General features: G+C 44.6%; 2 protein-coding genes across 2 annotated transcripts in view; one reads left to right on the plus strand and one right to left on the minus strand.

Annotated features, from left to right (window-relative positions):
* LOC124777644 (glutaredoxin-like) overlaps positions 1–21,837 on the minus strand; it is a 73,942-nt gene extending 52,105 nt beyond the window's left edge. The window contains 2 exon segments of the mRNA XM_047253121.1: positions 15,124–15,227; positions 21,680–21,837. The gene's annotated coding sequence lies outside the window, so the exon portion shown is untranslated.
* Positions 21,838–22,281: 444 nt separating this feature from the next.
* Positions 22,282–23,895, plus strand: LOC124775379 (pyruvate kinase-like). The gene has a single exon (XM_047250214.1). It carries the CDS (start codon positions 22,282–22,284, stop codon positions 23,893–23,895), a length of 1,614 nt encoding a protein of 537 aa, XP_047106170.1.

Consider the following 23,895-nt stretch of genomic DNA (forward strand, 5'->3'; position numbering starts at 1 on the left):
TGGGAAAGTTGCAGATAGTGTGAAGTTAAGCCATCATTGCAAGTGGCAAAAGTGGACTCCAGGAGGTAATAGAGAAGAGGGACAAGCCACTTACTGACAATGAAAGGAATCATCAAAGGAGAAGGCATAAGAGGTGTGGCCACGCATGGCAGACAAACGGCATGCATACCTGCTGAGGAGAAAGTCACGGCGGTAGGACAGAGGTAGTTCAGCAGCTTCAGTAAACACTCTCTCAACTGGGCTGGTGTAAAAGGTACCCATGGCCAATGGATACCATGATAGTGTTGAGACGGCATAAGAGGGATGGGCGTGCAGACGTACAAACAAAGCACCCATAGTCAAGTTTCGAACGGAGGAGGGTGGTTCGATTGGCACTCCGGAAAGTACCATTGAGGGCATGTAGGAGATTGAGGGACTGCGTACAGCAGGCTGCCAGGTAAGACACATGGGAGGACCAAGAGAGTTTCCTATCTAGCATGAGCCCCAGATATTTTGTAGTTTTAATGAACAGAAGGGCAACAGGCCCAAGATGTAGAGATGGTGGGAGAAACCATTTGCGCTGCCAGAAATTCAGACAGACTGTTTTGTCAGGGGAAAAGCGAAAGCCATTGTCGAGGACAAGGCTCAGAACAGAATCCTGAGGCACGCCATTTTCCTGGGTAAAGGTGTCCGACAAGACAGAACCCACATGCACCTTGAAAACTCGCTCTTGTAAAAAGCCCGAAGAAAACAGGGCAGGCGCCCACGGAAGCCCCACGTGTATAGAGTACGGAGGATACCAGTTCTCCAGCAGGTGTTGTAGGCCTTCTCCAAATCGAAAAACACGGCCACAGTCTGGGATTTCAGCAGAAAACCATTCATGACATGGGTGGACAAAGTAACAAGATGGACAACTGCAGAACACCGCACTCGAAATCCACACTGTGCATTTGTCAGTAAATTGTGAGACTCGAGCCATCACACCAGCTGGGCATGAATCATACGTTCTATCACCTTGCAAACCCAGCTGGTAAGAGAGATGGGGCGGTAACTAGAAAGAAGGTTTTTGTCCTTACCGGGCTTAGGTATTGGTATGACTGTGGCTTCACGCCAGCATCCAGGAAACGTGCCCTCTGCCCAGATGTGGTTGTACGTGATAAGCAGAAAGTGCTTGGCCGCAAGGGAAAGGTGCTGCAACATCTGAATGTGGATGGCGTCTGGCCCTGGGGTGGAGGATCAGGATGAACTGAGAGCATGATCTAGCTCCCTCATAGTAAAGACAGCATTGTAGCACTCACGATTCAGAGAAGAGAAGGGTATTGCCTGAGCCCCTCCACTCACTTCCAATGGTGGAAGGCAGGGTGATAGTGAGAAGAGCTCGAAACTTCTACAAAATGGTGGCCCAAGGTGTTGGAGATAGCAACACGGTCCACAATGACATTGTCAGTGACTGTCAGGTCGGAAATTGGGGAATGGATCTTGGTTCCAGAGAACCGTCGGAGGTTGGGCCACACGATGAAGCGAGGTTTGGAACTGTTAAAAGAACTAGTGAATGAAAGCCAACTACCTCTTTTGCTATCCCAAATAACGTGACAACACTTTGCATGCATCTGTTTATAGTGAATGCAGTTTGCCAGCGTAGGGTGGAGGTTAAAAACATGGAGAGCACATCTACATGTGCGAACTGTGTCACAGCATGCTTCAGTCCACCAAGGGACTGAGACACGACATGGTTGAGAGGAAGTGCGGGGGATGGAACTTTTTGCAGCAGTAAGGATAACATGTGTGAGATATTCGACCTGGTCATCACAACTAAGGAAATCTTGTTCTTTGAAGGCTGCTGGGGAGGAGTAAAGCTGCCATTTAGGCATGCACACGGTTAGGGTAGGAGTCAGCAAACGGATATCACACAGCAAATGGTCACTCAAGCAGGTGTAAGAACAGACCACTCAAGACGATGGGCAAGCTGGGCAGTGCAGAAGGATAGGTCCAAATGGGAATAGGTGTGCAAGGAGTCGGAAAGGAAAGCGGGTACTCCAGTGTTAAAGCAGAAGAGGTTAAGGTGGTTAAGAAGGTCAGCCAAGAGGACACCTCTGACAGGTCCTGGGAGAACCCCAAAGAGGATGATGTGTGTTAAAGTCACCGAGTAGCAAAAATGCAGGAGGCAGCTGTCCAATAAAATGAAGGAAGCCTGCTCTGGTGACAGCAAATGATGGAGGGACGTATAGTGCACAGAGGAAAAAAGTCAGGTGAGGAAGGAAAAGACAAACTGCCACAGCTTGAAGATTGGTAGTCAGCAAGATGGGTTAACTATGAATGTCATCCTGTATGAGCAGCATGATGCCCCCATGAGAGGGAATGCCAACCTCAGGGAGAAGGTCAAAATGAATCGATAAGAAATGTGAAAGATCAAAGCAGTCATGAGGGCACAATTTTGTTTCCTGAAGGCAGAGTACAAGCGGATGCTGTGACGCTAAAAGCAGCTGTAAATCCCCTCTGTGGGACCGAAGGCCACAAAGGTTCCACTGGAGGAGAGTCATGATGAAGAGACGTGAGGGTTTTTTTGTTTTGTTTTGGTTTTAGGGCGCAAAACTTCTATGGTCATTAGCGCCCGGTTCGTGACTTAGGAAACAGCAAAAAAACCGAAATTGAAAACCAGCAGCAATGGGAACGAAAGTCATAAAATTGGAGAAACTAAAAGCAGAAGGAAGGCTTAAAAATCCACTACAGAAAGGGGTTGGTTATCCCCAAAAAAAGCTTCAAATGACTGACGTCATTTCACTGGCACTAATAAACTTGAGCACGCGGTCGGCTGAGCGCGTGTCATCTGCTAAAATCGACGATAGATCAGGTGATAGCTGTAGACGGGAGCGTAACGGATTAAAATAGGGGCACTCAATTAAAAGGTGTCTTACCGTCCACAGCTGAGAGCAGTGGGGACAGAGTGGGGGAGGATCGCAGCTTGAAAGATGTCGATGGCTAAAAAGACAGTGCCCTATCCGGAGTCTAGTTAAAATTACCTCCTCCCGACGACGCGTTCGGGAGGAAAAGGTCAAAGCACAAGGAAGAGCTTTTATGTCCCGCAATTTATTATGGGTAAGTGTCGACCAATGCGTGTGCCATAAATGAACAACACGTCAACATAGAACGCTCCGTAGATCGGCGAAGGGAATCGATTGGATAGCTGGCCGAGGAAGAGAGACTGCAGCCTTGGCTGCAATATCGGCTGCCTCATTTCCACAGATACCAATGTGTGCCGGGAGCCAGAGGAACGCCACCGAGACGCCCCCCAGGTGGAGCAAGCGCAGACAGTCCTGAATCCGGTGGACCAGAGGGTGCACAGGATAAAGAGCTTGGAGACTGAGGAGAGAGCTGAGAGAATCTGAGCAGATAACGTACTGTATCCGCTGATGGCGGCGGATGTAGTGGACAGCCTGGAGAACACTGGTCAGGAAGCCGAAAGTGATTTGGGGTGTCGCCAACAATATAGGCACTCCCTACACCTAACGATGTTTTCGAGCCGTCGGTATAAATAAATGTGGCGTCTGTCATTTGTGCACATAGAGCAGCAAATGCCCGACGATAAACAAGTGAAGGGGTACCATCCTTGGGAAATCGACAAAGGTCACGGACCAGGCAGATCCGGGGACGGAGCCAAGGCGGTGCTGTACCCCAAGTTGTCAAGAAGGTTTTAGGAAAGCGGAAGGAAAGAGAATGGAGCAGTCGACGGAAGCGGACTCCCGGTGGTAGTAGGTAGGAGGGGCGGCCTGCATACCCTACATCAAAGGAGGCGTCAAAAAAAATGTCATGGGCTGGATTAGCAGGCATGGAAGACAGATGGCTAGCATAACGACTCAGAAGGACTGCTCGCCGATTGGACAGCGGAGGTTCAGCAGTCTCAGCATAAAGGCTTTCCACAGGGCTGGTGTAAAAAGCTCCAGACACTAAACGTAATCACGGTGGTGCATAGAGTCGAGACGCCGAAGAATTGACGGCCGAGCAGAGGAGTAGACTATGCTTCCATAGTCCAATTTCGAGCGCACTAAGGCGCGATAGAAACGGAGAAGGACCACTCGGTCCGCTCCCCAGGAGGTACCATTCAGGACACGGAGGGTGTTGAGGGAACGCAGACAGCGAGCCGAAAGATAGGAAACGTGGGAGGACCAGCACAGTTTTCTGTCAAACATAAGACCCAAGAATTTAGCGACGTTTGAAAACGGAAGGTTGACAGGACCTAGATGTAAGGAGGGCGGAAGAAACTCCTTACGTTGCCAAAAATTAACACAAACGGTCTTACTGGGAGAAAAATGGAAGCCGGTTTCGATGCTCCAAGAGTGGAGGCGATCGAGACATCCTTGAAGACGTCGTTCAAGAAGGCTGGTCCGTTGAGAGCTGTAGTAGATGGCAAAATCATCCACAAAGAGGGAGCCCGAGACATCAGGAAGGAGACAATCCATAATTGGATTTATGGTGATGGCAAACAGTACAACACTCAGCACGGAGCCCTGGGGTACCCCGTTTTCTTGGGAGAAAGTACGGGAGAGAGTTGTGTTCACCCGCACCCTAAATGTCCACGCTGCCATAAATTCGTGAAGAAAAAGGGGCAGCCGACCTCGAAAGCCCCCAGAGAACAGTGTGCGGAGGATGCTCTCTCCAGATCAAAAAATATTGCTACTGTTTGGCGTTTCTGGAGAAAATTGGTTGGTTGGTTGGTTGGTTGGTTTTGGGGAAGGAGACCAGACAGCGTGGTCATCGGTCTCATCGGATTAAGGAAGGATTGGGAAGGAAGTCGGCCGTGCCCTTTCAGAGGAACCATCCCGGCATTTGCCTGGAGTGATTTAGGAAAATCACGGAAAACCTAAATCAGGATGGCCGGACGCGGGATTGAACCGTCGTCCTCCCGAATGCGAGTCCAGTGTCTAACCACTGCGCCACCCCGCTCGGTTGGGAGAAAATTGTTCATGATATAAGTGGAGAGAGCAACAAGATGGTCAACTGCAGAACGATGCTTTCGGAATCCGCATTGGGCAGATGTTAAAAGACTGCGGGATTCCAGCCACCACGCTAAACGGTAATTCACCATACGCTCCAAAACCTTACAGACACTACTCGTGAGAGAAATGGGGCGATAGCTAGAGGGGAGATGTTTGTCCTTTCCAGGTTTCGGAACAGGAACGACGATAGCTTCCCGCCATCGTCTGGGAAAAGTACTGTCGGTCCAAATTCGATTGTAAAGGCGAAGGAGGTAACGCAGACTATGGGTTGATAAATGGACGTGGATACCATCTGGTCCTGGGGCAGAGGAGCGAGAAGAAGAGAGTGCATGTTGGAGTTCCCGCAAGGAGAAAACAGTATTGTAGCTTTCGCGATTTTGAGAGGAGAAAGCAAGAGGTCGCACTTCCGCTGCACGTTTCTTCGGGAGAAACGCTGGAGGGTAATTGGAAGAGCTCGAAATCTCAGCAAAGTGCTGACCCAACGCGTTAGAAATTGCGACGGGGTCCACTAATGTGTCGTGCGCGACAGTGAGCCCAGAGACCGGGGAGAAACTAGGCGCGCCTGAGAACCGTCGAAGCCGACTCCAAACTTCCGAGGAGGGAGTGAAGGTGTTAAATGAGCTAATAAAGAATTTCCAGCTTACCTTCTTGCTATCGCGGATGACATGATGGCATCGCGCTCGGAACTGCTTATAGCGGATACAGTTGGCCAAAGTAGGATGGTGGCGGAAAACGCAGAGAGCACGTCACCGCTCACGTATTGCATCACAGCATGCCTCGTTCCACCAAGGAACTGGGGGCGCCGGGGGAATTCGGAGGTGCGTGGTATTGAATGTTCCGCAGCTGTAAGAATAACGTCGGTAATATGTGTGACCTCATCGTCGACACTGGGAAAGTGACGGTCATCGAATGTTGCTAGAGACGAAAAAAGTGTCCAATCGGCTTGGGCAAACTTCCAGCGTCGCGGGCGCATGTAGGGCAGTTGAGGCTGCAGTCTAAGGACACATGGAAAGTGGTCACTCGAGTGTGTATCAACAAGGGCGAACCATTCGAAGCGCCGAGCTAGCGGAACAGTACCGACTGCAAGGTCCAAATGAGATAAATTTGTCGTGGAGGCAGACAAAAATGTAGGGACCCCAGTGTTGAGGCAAACTAGATCTGCTTGGTGGAAGACGTCTAGCAATAGTGAGCCACGTGGACAAGGATGTGGAGATCCCCAAAGCGGGTGGTGGGCATTGAAGTCCCCAACCAGCAAATATTGGGGTGGAAGCTGACCAAGAAGGTGAAGGAGATCAGCTCGTGCCATTGGTGTGGACGATGGAATGTATACAGTACAAAGAGAGAACGTGTATCCGGAAAGGGAAAGACGGACGGCGACAGCTTGGAAGGAAGTGTTTAAATGGATTGGGTGATAATGGAGAGTTTCATGGAGAAGAATCATGAGTCCTCCATGTGCTGGAGTGCCTTCAACAGAGGGGAGATCATATCGGATGGACTGAAAATGAGGGAGAACAAAGCGGTCATGGGGACGCAGCTTTGTTTCCTGAAGACAGAAGATGACCGGCGAGTAGGATCATAAGAGGATCAACAATTCATCCCGATTGGCTCGAATACCGCGGATATTCCAGTGGATAATGGACATAGGGTGAACAGAAAATGGAGGAATGTGTCAACTCAACGACTGCTCTGAGCTTGCGACCGACAACATGGAATGGCATTCAGCCGAAGGCAGAAGATCCTGATCCATAGGTTGGTCAGGAGCAGCTCCTGCCACCAGCGATCGGCCGGTTGATTGGCCGCCAGCAGTGCGCCTCGGCGACACAGAAGACGGCCGAGGGCGATTTCCGCCAGGTGGTGCTAGAGATGGGACACGCCTTGGCGGAGAAGGAGAGGAACTGGGTTTCTTTGTAGCCTTCTTGGAAGTATGATGTTTAGAGGAAGGAGGAACCGACGGTTGGGAAGTTTCCGTACGTAAAAACTCTTCACGAGTATGCTCTTTTTTCGAAGTCTTGGTGGCTGACTTTTGGGCTCGAGATTTAGCAGAACTCGACGAAGGGTGAGCCAGAGAGTGGGCAGGCGAAAGTGGTGAGGTTGAACGGGCGATCTTTGTGCTGGCCGATCTGACGACCGTGGCACTAAAGGTGAGGTCGCAAGTCTGCGTGGCCGCCTCCTTTGTTGGCCGAGGAGAAGCAAGGACAGTGCTGTATTTTCCTTTCTGAGGCACGGTAGGCTGTCGACTGGCGAATAATTTTCGAGCAGCAAAGGTCGACACCTTTTCCTTTACTCTAATTTCCTGGATGAGCTTTCCGTCCTTAAAAACGGGACAATCGCGAGAGGAAGCAGCGTGGTCACCCATACAGTTGATGCAGCGAGGGGATGGATGTGGACAAGCACCCTCATGGGCATCCTTGCCACACGTAATACATTTGGCCGGATTGGAACAGGACTGGCTGGTGTGATTGAACTGCTGACACCGATAGCAACGCGTAGGGTTTGGGACGTAAGGGCGAACGGAAATTATCTCATAGCCTGCTCTGATTTTCGATGGGAGTTGAACTTTGTCAAATGTCAAGAAGACAGTGCGGGTTGGAATGATGTTCGTGTCAACCCTTTTCATAACCCTATGAACAGCCGTTACGCCCTGGTCAGACAGGTAGTGCTGAATTTCTTCATCAGACAATCCATCGAGGGAGCGTGTATAAACGACTCCACGCGAGGAATTTAAAGTACGGTGCGGTTCCACCCGGACAGGGAAGGTGTGTAGTAGTGAGGGCACTGACTGTTTCTAACAACAGGGTGCCATTCCGTAATCTGGAACAAGACTTTACAGGACCTGCAATTGCGTCGACACATTTCTGAATAATGAAAGAGTTGACCGTGGAGAAGTCGTGACCTTCGTCAGACCGAGAAACAACAAGAAACTGTGGCAACGGTGGAAGAACTGACTGTGGCTGGGACTCAGTGATCTTACGTTTGTGAGCAGACATAGTGGAAGGTGAGGAAACCATTGCGGAAGAATCCCCCATGATTACCGGCGTCTCCGATGGCGCGCTCCTCCCTTGTGGGGGCCCTCTCTGAGGGCACTCCCGCCTTAGGTGATTGTTCACACCTCATGTCACACCTCCCGACAAACGGACGGAGGGACCAATTGGCACTTTCGGAAGGTATCAGCTCGGGTAATCACCCCTCCCTGGGCCTGGCCGTTACCAGGGGGTACGTACGTGTCCTACCTGTCTACCCGGGGCGGGGAATTACGCGTTACCCCGTCACCGGCTACGCATGGAAGTGCGTGGGTCGGCCTTCAGACACGCACAGGGAGGAAGAAAGAGAAAAGGAAAGGAAAGAAGAGAGGTCTCAAACGCCACAGCGGAGAAAAGGGAAAAGAGAAGAGGTAAGGAAAAGAGAAGGACAAAGGAAGGATGAAGACATACAAGCAAGGAAGGCGAAGAATGCGGTACATTTACAAGCGTCCGTCTCCAGACGTAGGCACAAACCATACTCCCAGAGGGGGAGAAAGGGAAGGAAAGAGCCAGAGGTGAGGGGGGGGGGCGAAGATGGGGGATGGGGAAGGATGCGGAAAGGGAAGGTATGCAGCCCGGAAAGGAAGGAAGGCCAAATTAGCTCAGGGTCCCGTGCTCGCTACGCACGTATCCACAAAAGAGTTGTGGATCCCCTGGGGGGGCGTGAGGGTGTCACCTTGGCGGTTGCCAAGTGACAGTTGAGGAAAAGGCACTACTACAGGGGACAGAAGCAAGAGGATCCTACTCCATGGTGTCCACAGAAGCATCAGCTTTCTTGTGCGGTTGGTCTGTGGAGTCCAATGCTGAAAAGCAGTTGTTGCTGCACACCAGCAACGCAGATACTGGTCGGGCTAAGGCATCACGTGCCGACACCATCAAAGAGGATCTTTGAGGTGGTGAAGGGGAAGACCATTTGCCTTTGGAGGACTACTTCGAGCCTTAGATGAAGACTTGGGTGTTGTTTGGCTGGAGGGACGGAGGAAGTTTTCACGGGAGTACTCCTGTCCTTTCCGGTCTACTGGCTGTGTTGCTGGTGGTTTCACCCCTTGAGGCATGAGTTTGACGGCTTGTTGCACAGCTGGACGGGGGGATGGCAATGCTACCTTGACACTGGGCAATTTCACAACCTCGGAGCTGAATTGGGGGTCGCATGTCTGCGTGGCCATGTCCTTCATGGAATGAGGGGTAACAAGTACAGAACTATAGGTACCAGATGGGAGAACACAGGGTTTGCGACTAGCCAGTAACTTGCGAGCAATGGGATAAGACACCTTTTCCTTTACCCGGATGTCTTGAACAGCCCGCTCATCAAGATACACTGGACACACCTGAGAGCCGGAGGCATGGCTGCCATTGCAGTTGATTCAGCAGGGAGGAGGAGGTGGACAATCACCCTCCTGCGCATCCCTACCACAGGTGACACATATGGCTGGGTGTCAACAAGACATTCTAGCGTGGTTAAAAAAATGTCACTGGTAGCAGCTAGACATGGGTCGTTCACGAACTAATGGGTCCAAAGGGACGGTTCACCAAGATGAACGGAAAGAGCGAGTAACGAATTCTAAGGAACGGTCTTTCGTAGTTCACTTCAGTTGCGGCTTTCTACTTATCGTTCCAGGGAACAGGATACAGTCGGTCTCATTCCAGACTCAGTCCCGTTCCCGTCTGTCTCAGTATCGGTCGCGGCTTTTTACTTCTAGTTCCTGGGGATGGGAAACGGTCAGCCTCGTTCCCGTTGTGGCAATTCAGCCAGTCTTGTTCCAGCCTCGGTCCCATTCCCATCTGTCTCGGTCTCACTCGGCTGGACTCTTCCTTCTTCGCGTGGCCACTCATCCCAGTTCCACTGCCGACTGCTCATAGTTAGTTCAGTATAGAGTTGTTGTTCGTTTCGTTCACTTTGCACGCCCGTTATAAATCTGTTTCAAACCTTTTTTGAACTCTCAATTTCTGGTTCTTTTCGTATTCTATTCAGCGTCCACAAATGGTAATTAAAATGTATTTCATAATTACGTAAATTACATAAAAATTACGTGGTATGTAATACATAAATCTTTTCAGGTAACAAAACTGCATATCAGCTTACTTCACTATTTCAAAAAACAGTAAAAGAAATACTTGTAGAAAGGCAAGATTTTCTTGTTATTACACATGCAAACGAAGTCAGCACGGCACACACAAGTGGCCATTTTCAGTCTTTTTTTTATCCAAGGTAAAAGAGCATGTTGATTGTCATGGAAGGCAGAATGACTTACAACTAAATGAAGCCCGCACTCCATAATCTAGTGTCTGGTGCCACATTCTGTAAAGAGAATATGATAACTTCTACAATATTACTTTAGTGGTACAGGATGGCACACGAAAGATCGGCCCTGAGTACTAGACTGCTCATTGTCACCCACCAATCATAATCTATTGTTTCGAAGTTGTCGTTTGCATTAGCTTATTTGTTATTTCTTCACTGCCTAATTATCACATGTTTATCTATTCTACTCATAGTGGTCAACAAATCGTGCATAATTGGTGAGCAGTCTGTACTCGGGACCAATTTTTCATGCACCACCCCATATTATTTCACTGTGATTAGCACCATAACGCTACAGTTGGCTAAACGAGATGTTTCGCAGAGTCATGAAAATTACGAGTGTGTGAGAATTCTGTTATGAATAAAAACTCTGTACTCCAGGGGCGAGGCAAGTGCCCGCTCTTGGCGCCTTCCATCGTCTATCACCTATGCTACTAATTTCCAATTTTTCATGAGAAACATACACCAAGTAAAAATGAACAGTGAATGAGTAAAAATTAACGGTTCCCAAAAAAAGAGTGATCACCAGTGAACTAGTTCCCAAGGATGAACGAGTTTGCCCATCTCTAGTAGCAGCGCATCAGGTCTCTGTTAAGACTGTTGAGCAGCCTGGTGTAAATTACACCAAGAGAAGAATTCAAAGTTCTGTGGGCCTTGACACGAACAAGGTAACTATGGAGAAGTGAGGCAGCAAGCAGTTGTTGTGCTTGAGAATCAGAAGTGGTCTTCAAAAGCAAAGCGCCAATCCATAAACTAAAACAGGATTTCACAGGGCCAGCAATTGCATCTACACCTTTCCGAACAACAAACACAGTACATGATACCATGAGGAACCGTGGTGCAGAAGGGAGGGTCTTTGAATCATTAGCCTCGTTGCGCTTATGTGTTGTAGAAGTTGAGTGGGAAGATGATTGACTCATCGCGAGGAAATCCCCCTTGATTGCCAGCATCTCCAACAGCACGCTCCTTCCAACTGGGGGCCCCCTGCACAAGGGGCTGCACCCACCTTAGGTGATTGTTCACACCTCCCGAACACCTGACAGAGGGACCAATTGGCAGTTTGGGAAGGTTACAGCACAGGAAATCACCCCCTCCCTGGGCCTGGCCTGTACCAGGGGGTACGTACAAACCCTACCTGTCGACCCGGGGCTGGGAATTACGCGTTACCCAGTCACCTGTTGTGAGTCTAGACGCGTGGGCTGGCCTTCAGGAGTGCACAGGGAGGAAGAAGAAAAAAGAGGCTCCTCTAATGCCGAAGCGGAGGAAAGAGAGAAGAAGGGAGACAAAGAAAGGAAAAGGGAGCAAAAAACAAAGGTGAGACTGTTCGCACATCAGTGACAGAATACAGAACATACCCCCAGACATGTTCCCCAAGGGAGGGGAAAAAGAATAGCTAGAGGATAGCCATGCAGCTGGGAAGGGGAAAAATGCTGCAAAGGCTGGGGCTCTGTGGTAGCCAAGCACAAACCTGCCAAAGAGGGGTGAGCCCCATGATGGGATGAAAATTTGTGCCAGAATGGCACTCGAACCCATATCTTCTACTTACTGTGAGTGGTCATCTTAACCACTTGAGCTATCCACACACACTTCCTTGTCTGATTGGGCCAGGGAGCTTGCACGGAAAGCCGCAGTGGTTAAGGCGACTGCTTGCAATAAGTGGAAAATCCTGGTTAGAGTCTCAGTCCAGCACAAATTTTCACATTTCAGAATTGAGTAATACAGCAATACCCATTGCAGCTGATGTCATGACATTAGTATTCAGTGAATAATTTGGAATAATATTTCAGACAGCCACTGATCATAAAATCATATGTACATAATTTAGGTAATTTGCAGTCACTGACTCAAGATATATACACAGTTTCTAAGTGTAATATTTGTCTTATTGTGTTAAATTTTTAACGTAAGAGCATACCTCTTACTGAGTCAATTATGAACACATTTTACATTTTTAAATTCACTGAATCAATAATTATTAAAAATACTGAAAATCAAAATTTTGTTGCCCCTGGAGGCCGTTAAATACGCATCCTGCAATGGAGACTAGGTGACTGTGGAACAGTTTAATCGTTTGGTAATATATGTAGCTTTTCTTTCAAGAGTGCCAATCCAGTAAGGTACGTAGGAGAGCTTCAGTGGAGTATTTAGGAGAGAGGTCCTGGTGGGATTGAAGCTGTGAAGGCGCAATATGCCTGGATATTTCAAGTCCGAAAGAGCACTGTCCACGAAAGGCAAGGCTCGCGGTTTGCATTCTGGTCTGCACAAAGTTTTAATCTGTCAAGAGTTTCAAAACTGTGCACTTTCCACAGCAGAGTGAAAAATTAATTCAGGTTCTATTATATTTGGCTTTAAGAAATCCAAGATGGTGAATAGGTGCAGTTTAAAGCTTTAAGTAGCTGTATGTCCCACTATAATTCAACCAGTGATTAATAGCTCTGCAACTGTTCTATTGAACCTTCTTATTTGTTTCTATCATGGAACTTCTGTTATCTTGCAATACATAGCCTACAATTTTTCCAACCCATTACTGCAGTATTTTTTTGGGAAATTTCATAACCTCACTGTAACAATGATGTTCATCTTAAAAGTGGCCTCTATTTCTTTAGCAAAATCAAACATGGTTAGTTATTTACCACTTCATTTAAACTGCTTTATGAAAATTGATACACTTTTGCTTGCGATTTTATCATTTATCTTCACATTCTTACCCAGCTTACAGACTCAAACAAGACCACTGACATATAGCAGCAATGACCATCCTGTAACAAGGCATTTCACATTTGTTTTGATCACAAAACAGAGTGCAGAGCAATTGAACCCTGTTTTGTCCAATTTATGATCTTTTAACGAACTTAGAAATATCTGAAGGCATCACAGGGAAGACACCAAATGTGTTCAAATAACCTTGCATGGCTAGAGATTTTAATATGGTATCCATTTACTGCATACAAATTTTTGACAGTTAACAGTGCCAAAGAATATTCATGTATATGTCTGTTGCAAGCATGAAAGTAGAAACAGCACATCCAAGTTAGATATGCATATTCACCCAGTTTATCGACCTAAACAGACACACACAACAAGGAATATATCGATTAATCTGCACTCAGCAACAGGCTGTTAGAAAATTGTGAACTAGGTCAATTGGACAAAAACGTCGAAGAAACTGGTCATGCTGGTATCAAAGGAACAATCAAGGTGCTTCCTTTATCCATTAAAGGTAACTACAGAAAAATCAAATCTGAGTAGTTGGAAAGGGATCCATACCCACTGTGCCTGAATAAGAGCTCAGTGTCAAACACTGTGCCACCACACTCAGCACACAACACAAGAACTGTTCCAATCCAACATAAATGAATGTATGTTATAAAGAACCAGACAGAAATACATGTAGCTGAAAAGTATGTTAGACACACAACCCATGCCATTGTTTCACTTAATACAGAATTCAAATCATGCACAGTCATTCTAAATGTCACAGAAAGGAGCTTCCACTCACCAGCCACCGAAACAGACAAGTGGAATGAGACTTAACATACCTTGAGTCAAGCAAACTTTTAATCTCTATATCCAGTCTCATCCAGATGTGTGTTTCGGCAGATAAGGGGATACTCCCATCAAAAATAAATACTGTTTGTATTAATTTTTATATCCATTTTATAAACTACACTGATGAGAGAGAACATTATGACCATCTGCTTAATGACATGATGGTTCCCCTTTGGAACAGCATATAGCAGCAATTCTATGTAGTATTTTTTCAACAAGACCTTGGCAGGTTTCTGAAGGTATGTGGCACCACAGCTCATACAGTTCCCATATATTACAGGCCCATTGTTTTTGGGTGTAAGCTAACACCCAATAGCACCCCAAAAATGTTCCAACAGGCTCAGATCATCAAATTTAGTAGCCAAGATATCAACATGATTTAACAGTTACATTCCCCAAACAACTTTAGCATGATTCTAGTCTTGTGACAGACAATTACCCTGCCTGAAAAGGCAACAACCACCTGGAAAGACATAAAGAATGAAGGGATGCAGGTGGTATGTAAATGTAGCCACAGCTGCTATGGTGCCTTCAATTACTAATACAGACTCCTTGGAAGCCCACTTTTCAGGGATGCTCATGAACTATTTTTCCTTTTCTGAGACGTTCATATCCTTATGCTGATCCACAACACATTACCCTTTGCCAGCCGCTTATGTCAGCAGATTTCCCCATTTGCGGGCCATTCAATCCATCAGTATACTAATTCCCCAGTATTCTCTCCTCCATTTACATACTTGCTTTGTCACGTCAAGTACCCAAAATGCCACTAGGTGGCAATCATCTGAGAGTGGGCAAGAGGTCATAATGTTTTTTCTCATAATTGTATGAGTACCAAGATGAGTGCTTAAGATTAAATAAGTCTTTCAAGCAACATTTAGTGAAAGTTATGTAGTGACCCCTCCCTATATTTTTCATAGTTTATGTATGATGTATGTACACAATCAACATCAAAATACTCATCAGGTTTTCCATTATCTAATGTCTGAATTCAAAGTGCAGCTTTAGACTTTATAATGAAAAGTGCATTAAATATGGGGCAAATGTAAACATTATGCTACACTGCAGACCAATTTGTCACAAAAACTTTTATTTGGCATTTACACTCACTGGTATCAAATAATCATTCTCTAATCTAACATAGACCTTGGGCTACACTGCATGTAAGTCTGTCACCACAACCCAGATTTCATGGGGAAGGGGTCCAGCATCAGTCTAGCCAACAATTTTTGCCCCTTATAATGCAAGTCAACAATAGAAAAAGATGTGCTTCACTTACCTGGAGATTTTGACGTACTGAAGACAGTGGGACAATACAGCAAATATCTAGTTTTCCTCTAAGTTGAAATTTGATGAACTCAGGTGGGAATCCAGGCCAACCAACTGAAAAGAAAAACCACTTACACCAGCAACTGAACACTAGTTGCACAAAATATGTTACTCTGCCTAGGAAATTACAGACAGAGGATGAGGTGAGAATTTAGCGAGCATTTATAGTTTCTAATTACAAACCAAGTATGTACCTTGTACATGCAGTTGTTTTAGGGGGCAAATCCGAAATACTTTAAAGTAATTACCCTACATTAAAAAAAAATCAAGTACATAAATTTGGAAACACCATAGCAAAATATGTAAGTACAGCACGAATACCATCTATGACACAAGGTATTTGAGTTGACAGTAAATGCAAATATTTTGGCATTACAAAAGTATCCAATTCCATCCATCTGCTTTGACCCGTGACACCATCAATATGACAGAAGTTGCTACTTCCAGTGTATACAAAATGACGACAAAGACGCCATTACATACATAAGTCAACAAACGCGAACAAAAACAGAAATGACACAATTAACATTTCACTCCAAAAATAAAACGAAACTAATGGGACAAATGCGGAGAATTGGGCATTTAGGGTGGGAACAAGCTACATATACGACAATACAGAAACACTGCACCATCTCAAAACAAATAATATTTTAAAAAAATTAAATTATAGAATCCTGCTACAGCAACAGAACTGTAGGAATCGGACATTTCCCATGACCTATATTGCTCTACTGCAAATACTGATACCAAAAAACCAACACCTACAACCCCAAACAGGGGAATCTGCCATTTCCCTTGACATATAGAGTTCAACCACAGCCATCAATACCACCCCAAAAAGTGGAACCAAAACCAAGAACGCAAAAACCCAAATACCCCATATTAACTAGATCAATTAAAACACAAGCGACCTACCATAAATATACAACACACAAAACATCACAATTTCTATAGACTAAAACCAAAACAAAAATTACTTACCAATAAAAGCCTCCAGCAACACCACGTAGGTTGGCTACTGCCCCCCCCCCCCCCCCCACACACACACACACAAAAAACACCCCATACACACGTCCATGGTCCAAGCCACTGGAACTCTTGTCAATCTCATGTAGTTGCCACAAACGTGACACCTAACATATTCAGAAACAATACCAAAAATCTGCAGAAACTGCACAATAGGTGTCATATCATAGGTATGATCCACTCAAACCTCACTGTCATATTCATTTAAAAGAGAGAGAGAGAGAGAGAGAGAGAGAGAGAGAGAGAGAGAGAGAGAGAGAGAGAGAGACTGAGACTTCTTTCCACACAACAAAGACAAAACTAGTCAGACCTGGGGGGGGGGGGGGGGGGGGGGGGGGGGACGGAAAAAAAAACAAACCCTTAATAACTCACTGAAACCCCTTCCACAACCCACATTATCGCACCAACTACCTATACTCAAAACCATGTTAGCACAATGACAACGAAAACTAAAATGATCCCAATACCACACACACTCAGCACGTCACATTCCCAACCAAAGGGCACCCTCAAATATAACACGACAGCTACAAACAAAACCAACGCAAAATCTCCGTGATGTGGTGACATCATACATCACAATACTATTAAGTCGTGTCAAAGCAGGCAGGTGGAATCAGATGCTTCTGTTGACCCTAGAAGTTGCCAGGGTAGAACATACTAAGTTTTTGGGTGTACATATAGATGAGAATCTTAATTGGAAAATTCTTATTTTGGATCTCCTAAAGCGACTAGGTTCAGCAACTTTTGCAGTCAGAACAATTGCTAATTTTGAGGATATAGAAATTAGCAAGCTAACATACTTTCACTCTCTCATGTCATAGGGAATAATATTTTGGGGTAACTCAACACTTGGCAAAAAGTATTCGCTGCTCTAAAGAAAGTGGTTAGAATAATGTGCAGGACTAATAGTTACACATCTTGCAGACATCTGTTTAAAAGTTTAGGAATTTTTACAACAGCCTCACAGTACATTTACCCAGTAATGAAATTTGTTCTCAACAATATGGACCAGTTTAAAATCAACAGCATTCTTCATGATTATAATACCACAAGAAACACAGACTTCCACCATCCTATACTTAACCATCTTTGGCACAGAAAGAGGTAAAATATGCTCCGGTAAAACTTTTTGATAAATTACCATATGAAATAAAATGTTTTGCATACAGCAGTAATAGTCTCAAAAATAAATTGAAACCATATGTCCTTGACAACTCCTCCTATACCACAGATGACTTCTTGAATAGGAATAAATAAATCTAGCTATAGGTATAATATATGCACTTTGTGCCACTTAAGGGAATGCGGTATGTAATATAAATTAAGCTTTAAAAAAATATTAATAATAATTAAAAAAAACCTTAATTCATGTGGGCTTTTCTTATGCACTTGGTACGTTCCACATTGTAGTGGTTACCATGAGACAGATCAATGGAACACATAACTACATAATAACTAACCAACCAATCTTACTGGAATGCATTAAAAACCACCTGTTCTTGCAAACCTGCGCAGTGACAGGCATACATTCTTTCTATCATCCATTGAACTGGTGAAATGAACAAACTTTTATACCCCCTCCCCCCATCCTTCATTGTACAGTCCAGTTATATTTACATCACTACTGAGATACTATTTTTACACTGCAGTAAGGTTTTTAATATGTTTAAATGTGTTAACAAAATTACTACCCCCCCCCCCCCCAAACAGTGACAGTCCCAATAGTATGGTAATTAAAATATGGAATTGTATGAAAGAGTTGCTACACTAGTTGAGTCACTGGTCAAAGCTGACACTATTTCGTGTCCTTCAATATTTTCAGTTAAATGTAGACATAAAATTGCATGGGGGCGATGTGTGTGCATTTTCTGACCCCACCCATTTTTCACGTTTTTTAGTTCATAATAACAATATTCCAGCTTAACCTAGACCTCTGGCTCTGTAACAAATAAGCCAACCACCAGTATATAACTTATGGTTTTTTTTTTTTGTGTGTGTGTGTGTGTGTGTGTGTGTGTGTGTGTGTGTGTGTGTGGGGGGGGGGGGGGGGGGGGGGGGAGGTGTCCACTACCATAATCTACCCCTCAAATATTTAGCCAGGAATCTTGTTTACATGTCTATATAAGCTGATACAGATGACTGTAGGTAACAATTATGTTTAATCCTCACAATACTGCGAAGTATTGTATTATTATCAGAAGGTCTAATTAAAGAAAATTAAATTTCTGAAGGTGTATAAGATGCAATACTACCACTGCATTACACAAAAATTAAACGAGGAGTTCAAAGGGATGTTGCAACGCCATAAACTGCATTATGAGAGTACAACTGTAGGTGTAGATGAAATGAGTTTTCCAAACAATGGGAAGCTGTCCCCTCCAACCAGACTGAACACCATGAAATATTTTTTCTCAGCTATCCAGCACATTAAATGTGTCTTATCAATTTTGAGAACAGGTATTACTACAGCATGACTTAATTGACCTGTGAAATAATGCAGAGCTTATAATTGCAAAACATTGTTTTCTCTCTTTTTGTTTTTGCAATATTGGGATTTCAAAGGAATATGAACCTCTGTTTATAGTATTTAATTTTGTGTTTGTGTCATGGTGTGATGACCGTTTGCTCCAGCGAGGTGCATGTGTACCTCATTTGTTCTACACAAGTACTACATGTCACGACTCTAGTATTTCATTCTGTAAGCTTTGAATTTTTAATTCCTTTGTTGTAACATAGTTCACACTTGTTTACTTGCTGTTTTCACTTTGAGAGAACTCAATGCAGCAACTCACCTGCTCTCACTATTCATCACATTTACTTGTGACAGTCATACACTATGTGATCAAAAGTATCCGGACATCCAAAAACACACATTCTTCATATTAGGTGCATTGTGCTGCCATCTACTACCAGGTACTCCATATCAGCGACATCAGTAGTCATTAGACATTGTGAGAAAGCAGAATGGGGCACTCCACAGAACTCATGGACTTCAAACATGGTCAGGTGATTGGGTGTCACTTGTGTCATACATCTGCACGCATAATTGGGTGCCACTTGTGTCATACGTCTGTACATGAGATTTCCACACTCCTAAACACCCCTAGATCCACTGTTTCAGATGTGATAGTGAAGTGGAAACGTAAAGGGACACGTACAGCACAAAAGCATACAGGCAGACTTCGCCTGTTGACTGACAGAGTCCACCGACAGTTGAAGAGGGTCATAATGTGTAATAGGCAGTCATCTATCCAGACCATCACACAGGTATTCCAAACTGCATCAGGATCCACTCCAAATACTATGACAGTTAGGCAGGAGGATTTCGTGGTCAAGCAGCTGCTCATAAGCCATACATCATGCCAGTAAATATCAAACGACACCACGCTTGGTGTAAGGAGCATAAACATTGGTGCCGGCCAGTGTGGCCGAGCGGTTCTAGGCGCTTCAGTCCGGAACCGTGCTGCCGCTACGGTCGCAGGTTCGAGTCCTGCCTCGGGCATGGATGTGTGTGATGTCCTTAGATTAGTTAGGTTTAAGTAGTTCTAAGTTCTAGGGGACTGATGACCTCAGATGTTAAGTCCCATAGTGCTCAGAGCCATTTGAACCATAAACATTGGATGATTGCTACAGTGGAAAAACATTGTGTGGAGTGGCGAATCACAGTACGTACACAATGTGGCAATCTGGTGGCAGGGTGTGGGTATGGCAAATGCCTGGTGAATATCATCTGCCAGCTTGTGTAGTACCAACAGTAATATTCTGAGGCAGTGGTGTTATAATGTGGTCATGTTTTTCACAGAGAAGGCTTGCACCCCTTGTTTTGCATGGCACTATCACAGCACAGGCCTACACTGATGTTTTAAGCACCTTCTTGCTTCCCACTGTTGAAGGGTAACTCGGGGATGGCAACTGCAGCTTTCAACACAATCACGTACCTGTTCATAATCCATGGCCAGTGGTGGATAACATACCTGTAATGGACTGGCTTGCACAGAGTACTGACCTGAATCCTGTTGAACACCATTGGGATGTTTTAGAATGTCGACTTTGTGCCAGGCCTCACCGACTGACATCAATACCTCCCCTCAGTGCAGCACTCCATGCAGAACAGGCTCCCATTCCCCAAGAAACCTTCCACCACCTGACTGAATGTATGCTTGCGAGAGTGGAAGCTGTCATCAAGACTAAGGGTGGGCCAACACCATACTGAATTCCAGTATTACTGATGGAGGGCGCCATGAACTTTTAAGTCATTTTCAGCCAGGGGTCCAGATACTTTTGATCACATAGTGTATATTCTTACCACGACTCATATTCTATAACCAATGTATAGTACGACAATTCCCAAGACTCCAGAAGAAAAAAGACATGTCAATGACTGGACGGAAAGTTCACAACTATGAAGAGGGAGATTTGAACCTCAATCTCCCACTTTACAGTCCAATACCGTTACCACACAACTATGACGCTATGGTTCATGCAATTCGCTCAATGCTGCACGTCTTGAATTCAGACCGTCAACTATCTCTATTTTGCTTCTTTTTTCACAGTTCAGTACACATTCTCCTTGTTTTCGTGCTTGACTATGTTCAGTTTTCGATGGGCTATCCACTGGGCCACTTTAGCACTAAATCTGATGGGGGTGCAATGGGACGTTTTCCTTGTTAGCCAACACAATCTGTATCAACATCCATTAAACCTTCCTCTCACAGTTCATTTAACATATACATTTGTTGAACTAAGTACCAGATAATCACAGAACAATCGCAATACAGGCATTTTACCAACCACTGCTGGATATGTAACAGTTATTAATGTATCTTTGTTTTTCTTAACTTTCATATCAACATCAGCCACATGAGTGTGGCGTACTCAGTCATTTCTTCACCTTTGGTCATCAAAAGATCTAACAACGATATGGGATTTATCAAGGTAATACAACGCCAATCCATACGTACATCCAATCCAATATAGCAATCCTGCCAATATCTTACACAGCATACTTTAAGAGGTTAGGGCCCGTCCTATCCCTCATCCTCTTAAAGCATGTTATGTAGCTTAAGAGATATATTTCGGCCTATTGATTGGCATTGTATTACATTGAAATAACCTATATCAATGACTGATTATTCATGTTGAATGAAAGTGGATAAGTAAATCATTACTAAATGTACGGCACACAACACGTTATTGATTAGGTCAATTAACAGCTCATGAGTTTGTTCTGTGCCATTAAGTCTTCTGCAACTACAGGTCTAGGAAACGGTACATCACGTTTTCCTAAAATGAAAACGCCATGGCAATCTATGAAACACACAATATTTGAAAGAAAGATTAAGGACATGGGAATAGCTCAAAGAGGGGAAGAAATTCGGTCGTACCTCCTTCACAGGAAATATTCTATTTTCCTGAATAGATTTCGGGAAACGACATTAAATTACATCAGCAGAATTCATAAAAAAGGGCCAACTTACTATGAAAATTTGATTTGCAAGGAAATGCGCGTGACGACTGTTAATATCTTTGCCTACGACCTCCTCAAAACGTGGTTACAACATAAATAAACTTGCACGAGTATACGCCCATGCAATACAATACACATGCGACTTTCACTTATTTTAGACTTTCATGTGTCAAATATATCGATTCTTAATATCGACTGTAGTTCAGTATGAAAAATATATGTGATGAATACGCAGTTACTAAATAAATATCCGCAACAACAAAGTGCAAGATAACTGAAAACAAAAAGCTTCATACATCTGTGGATCAGTTTATTTTACAACTGTTACACTCCTTAGTTTGACGCTCTAGTTCCTGCGAAGGTTGAGTAATCGCTGACATGACACATGAAAGTTCAGCTACGACAGTTAGTATACAACAACAATGTACGAAAATTCATGTTAAAATGATATAAAAGTGAGGTTTCTTAACATCAAAGAAAAATACTTGTTTCGGCTCTTAATTGTATAACGTTTGCCTGAAATGATGTTCCTGAGGCGAGATTAAATTCAGGTCAGTAACAGTTTGAATTATCGTAAGAGAACTAAATATTTTGAAAAGTGGTGAGACTGCAATGGAGGGTGAACCCACAGCAGGAGGAGATGAGGAGGGTATCCTGCCTATACAAAGCAAATCAGCATTTGCAGATTCTATTCTTGACCATCTCACAAATTTAAGTGTACGATCAGATATAGCTACCGAAAAATTAACGGCGATCATATGTACCTTGGGACCCGCATCGGCTCAGCCTGCTGTATTAGATGAAATGTTAGAAGCTGGAATGAATATAGCTCGCATGAATTTCTCACACGGTTCTCACGAGTATCATGCAAATACCGTTAAACTGGTGCGTGAAGCTGTTGCTAGATACAGCAGACGTATTGGGTTAAGGTGGCCTGTTGCAATAGCATTAGACACGCGTGGACCAGAGATTCGCACTGGTCTCCTCGAAGGTGGAGCTTCAGCAGAACTTGAGTTAGTCCAAGGAGAAAAAATAAAACTTACTACCAACGACGCATTTGCTGAAGCAAGCAACATTAATTCTGTATACGTAGATTACAACAACATTACGAACGTTGTGAAGCCTGGAGATAGAGTTTTTGTCGATGATGGACTCTTATCACTCATTGTGAAGCAAATCGAAGGTAACGAAGTGCATTGTGAAATAGAAAACGGAGGCAAATTAGGAAGCCGTAAAGGCGTGAATCTTCCAGGAGTTCCTGTTGACCTACCTGGAGTGTCTGAGAAAGACACAGCTGACCTTCGTTTCGGTGTGGAGCAAGGAGTGGACATGATATTCGCGTCTTTCATTCGAAATGCGCAGACAGTGCAAGACGTACGTGATGTACTAGGAGAGGATGGTAAAAGTATTTTAATTATTTCAAAGATAGAAAATCAACAGGGTATTGACAATGTAGATGAAATAATCGAAGCTTCTGACGGCATCATGATCGCACGTGGAGATATGGGTATAGAAATACCACCACAAAAAGTGTTTCTAGCTCAGAAAGCCATAATTGCGAAATGTAACCGAATAGGTAAACCAGTTGCATGTGCAACTCAGATGCTGGAATCAATGACAAGTCACCCAAGAGCAACACGTGCTGAATCTTCTGACGTGGCAAATGCAATCTTAGATGGAGCTGATCTAGTGATGCTTTCAGGTGAGAGTGCAAAAGGAAAGTTTCCTATAGTCTGTGTTCGTACAATGGCAGCAATCTGCCGCGAAGCAGAGGCCGCTGTCTGGTCGAAACAGCTGTGCACTGAACTAAGTTTTGATATCGCGCCTCCAACAGACCCAATGCATGCCACAGCTCTAGGTGCTGTAGAAATGGCGCGTCTTTCTAAAGCAGCAATGATTGTGGTGTTGACTGTATCTGGAAGGTCTGCTCATTTGGTGGCCAGATACAGGCCTCGCTGTCCTATAGTTACCATAACACGTTATGCACAAGTTGCCCGTCAAGCTAACTTGTACCGTGGCATAATACCACTCATTTATCAGGCTCAACCGAAAGAAGACTGGATTGAAGATCAAAATGATCGCATAGATTTTGCTATCGACTTCGGAAAGCAACGAGGGTTTGTAGAAGAGGGAAGTGCAGTGGTTATTGTTGCAGGCTGGCGTCCAGGATCTGGTTACACTAACACATTGCGTCTCAAGTACATTCTTTCAGAAGTTGAAGAATAA

The sequence above is a fragment of the Schistocerca piceifrons genome, chromosome 2, assembly GCF_021461385.2.
Source record: "Schistocerca piceifrons isolate TAMUIC-IGC-003096 chromosome 2, iqSchPice1.1, whole genome shotgun sequence".
Lineage (NCBI taxonomy): Eukaryota > Metazoa > Arthropoda > Insecta > Orthoptera > Acrididae > Schistocerca > Schistocerca piceifrons.

Bases quoted from the DNA above. Each gene is read 5' to 3' on its own strand.
- LOC124775379 (XM_047250214.1), top strand. From the start codon at position 22,282: ATGGAGGGTGAACCCACAGCAGGAGGAGATGAGGAGGGTATCCTGCCT.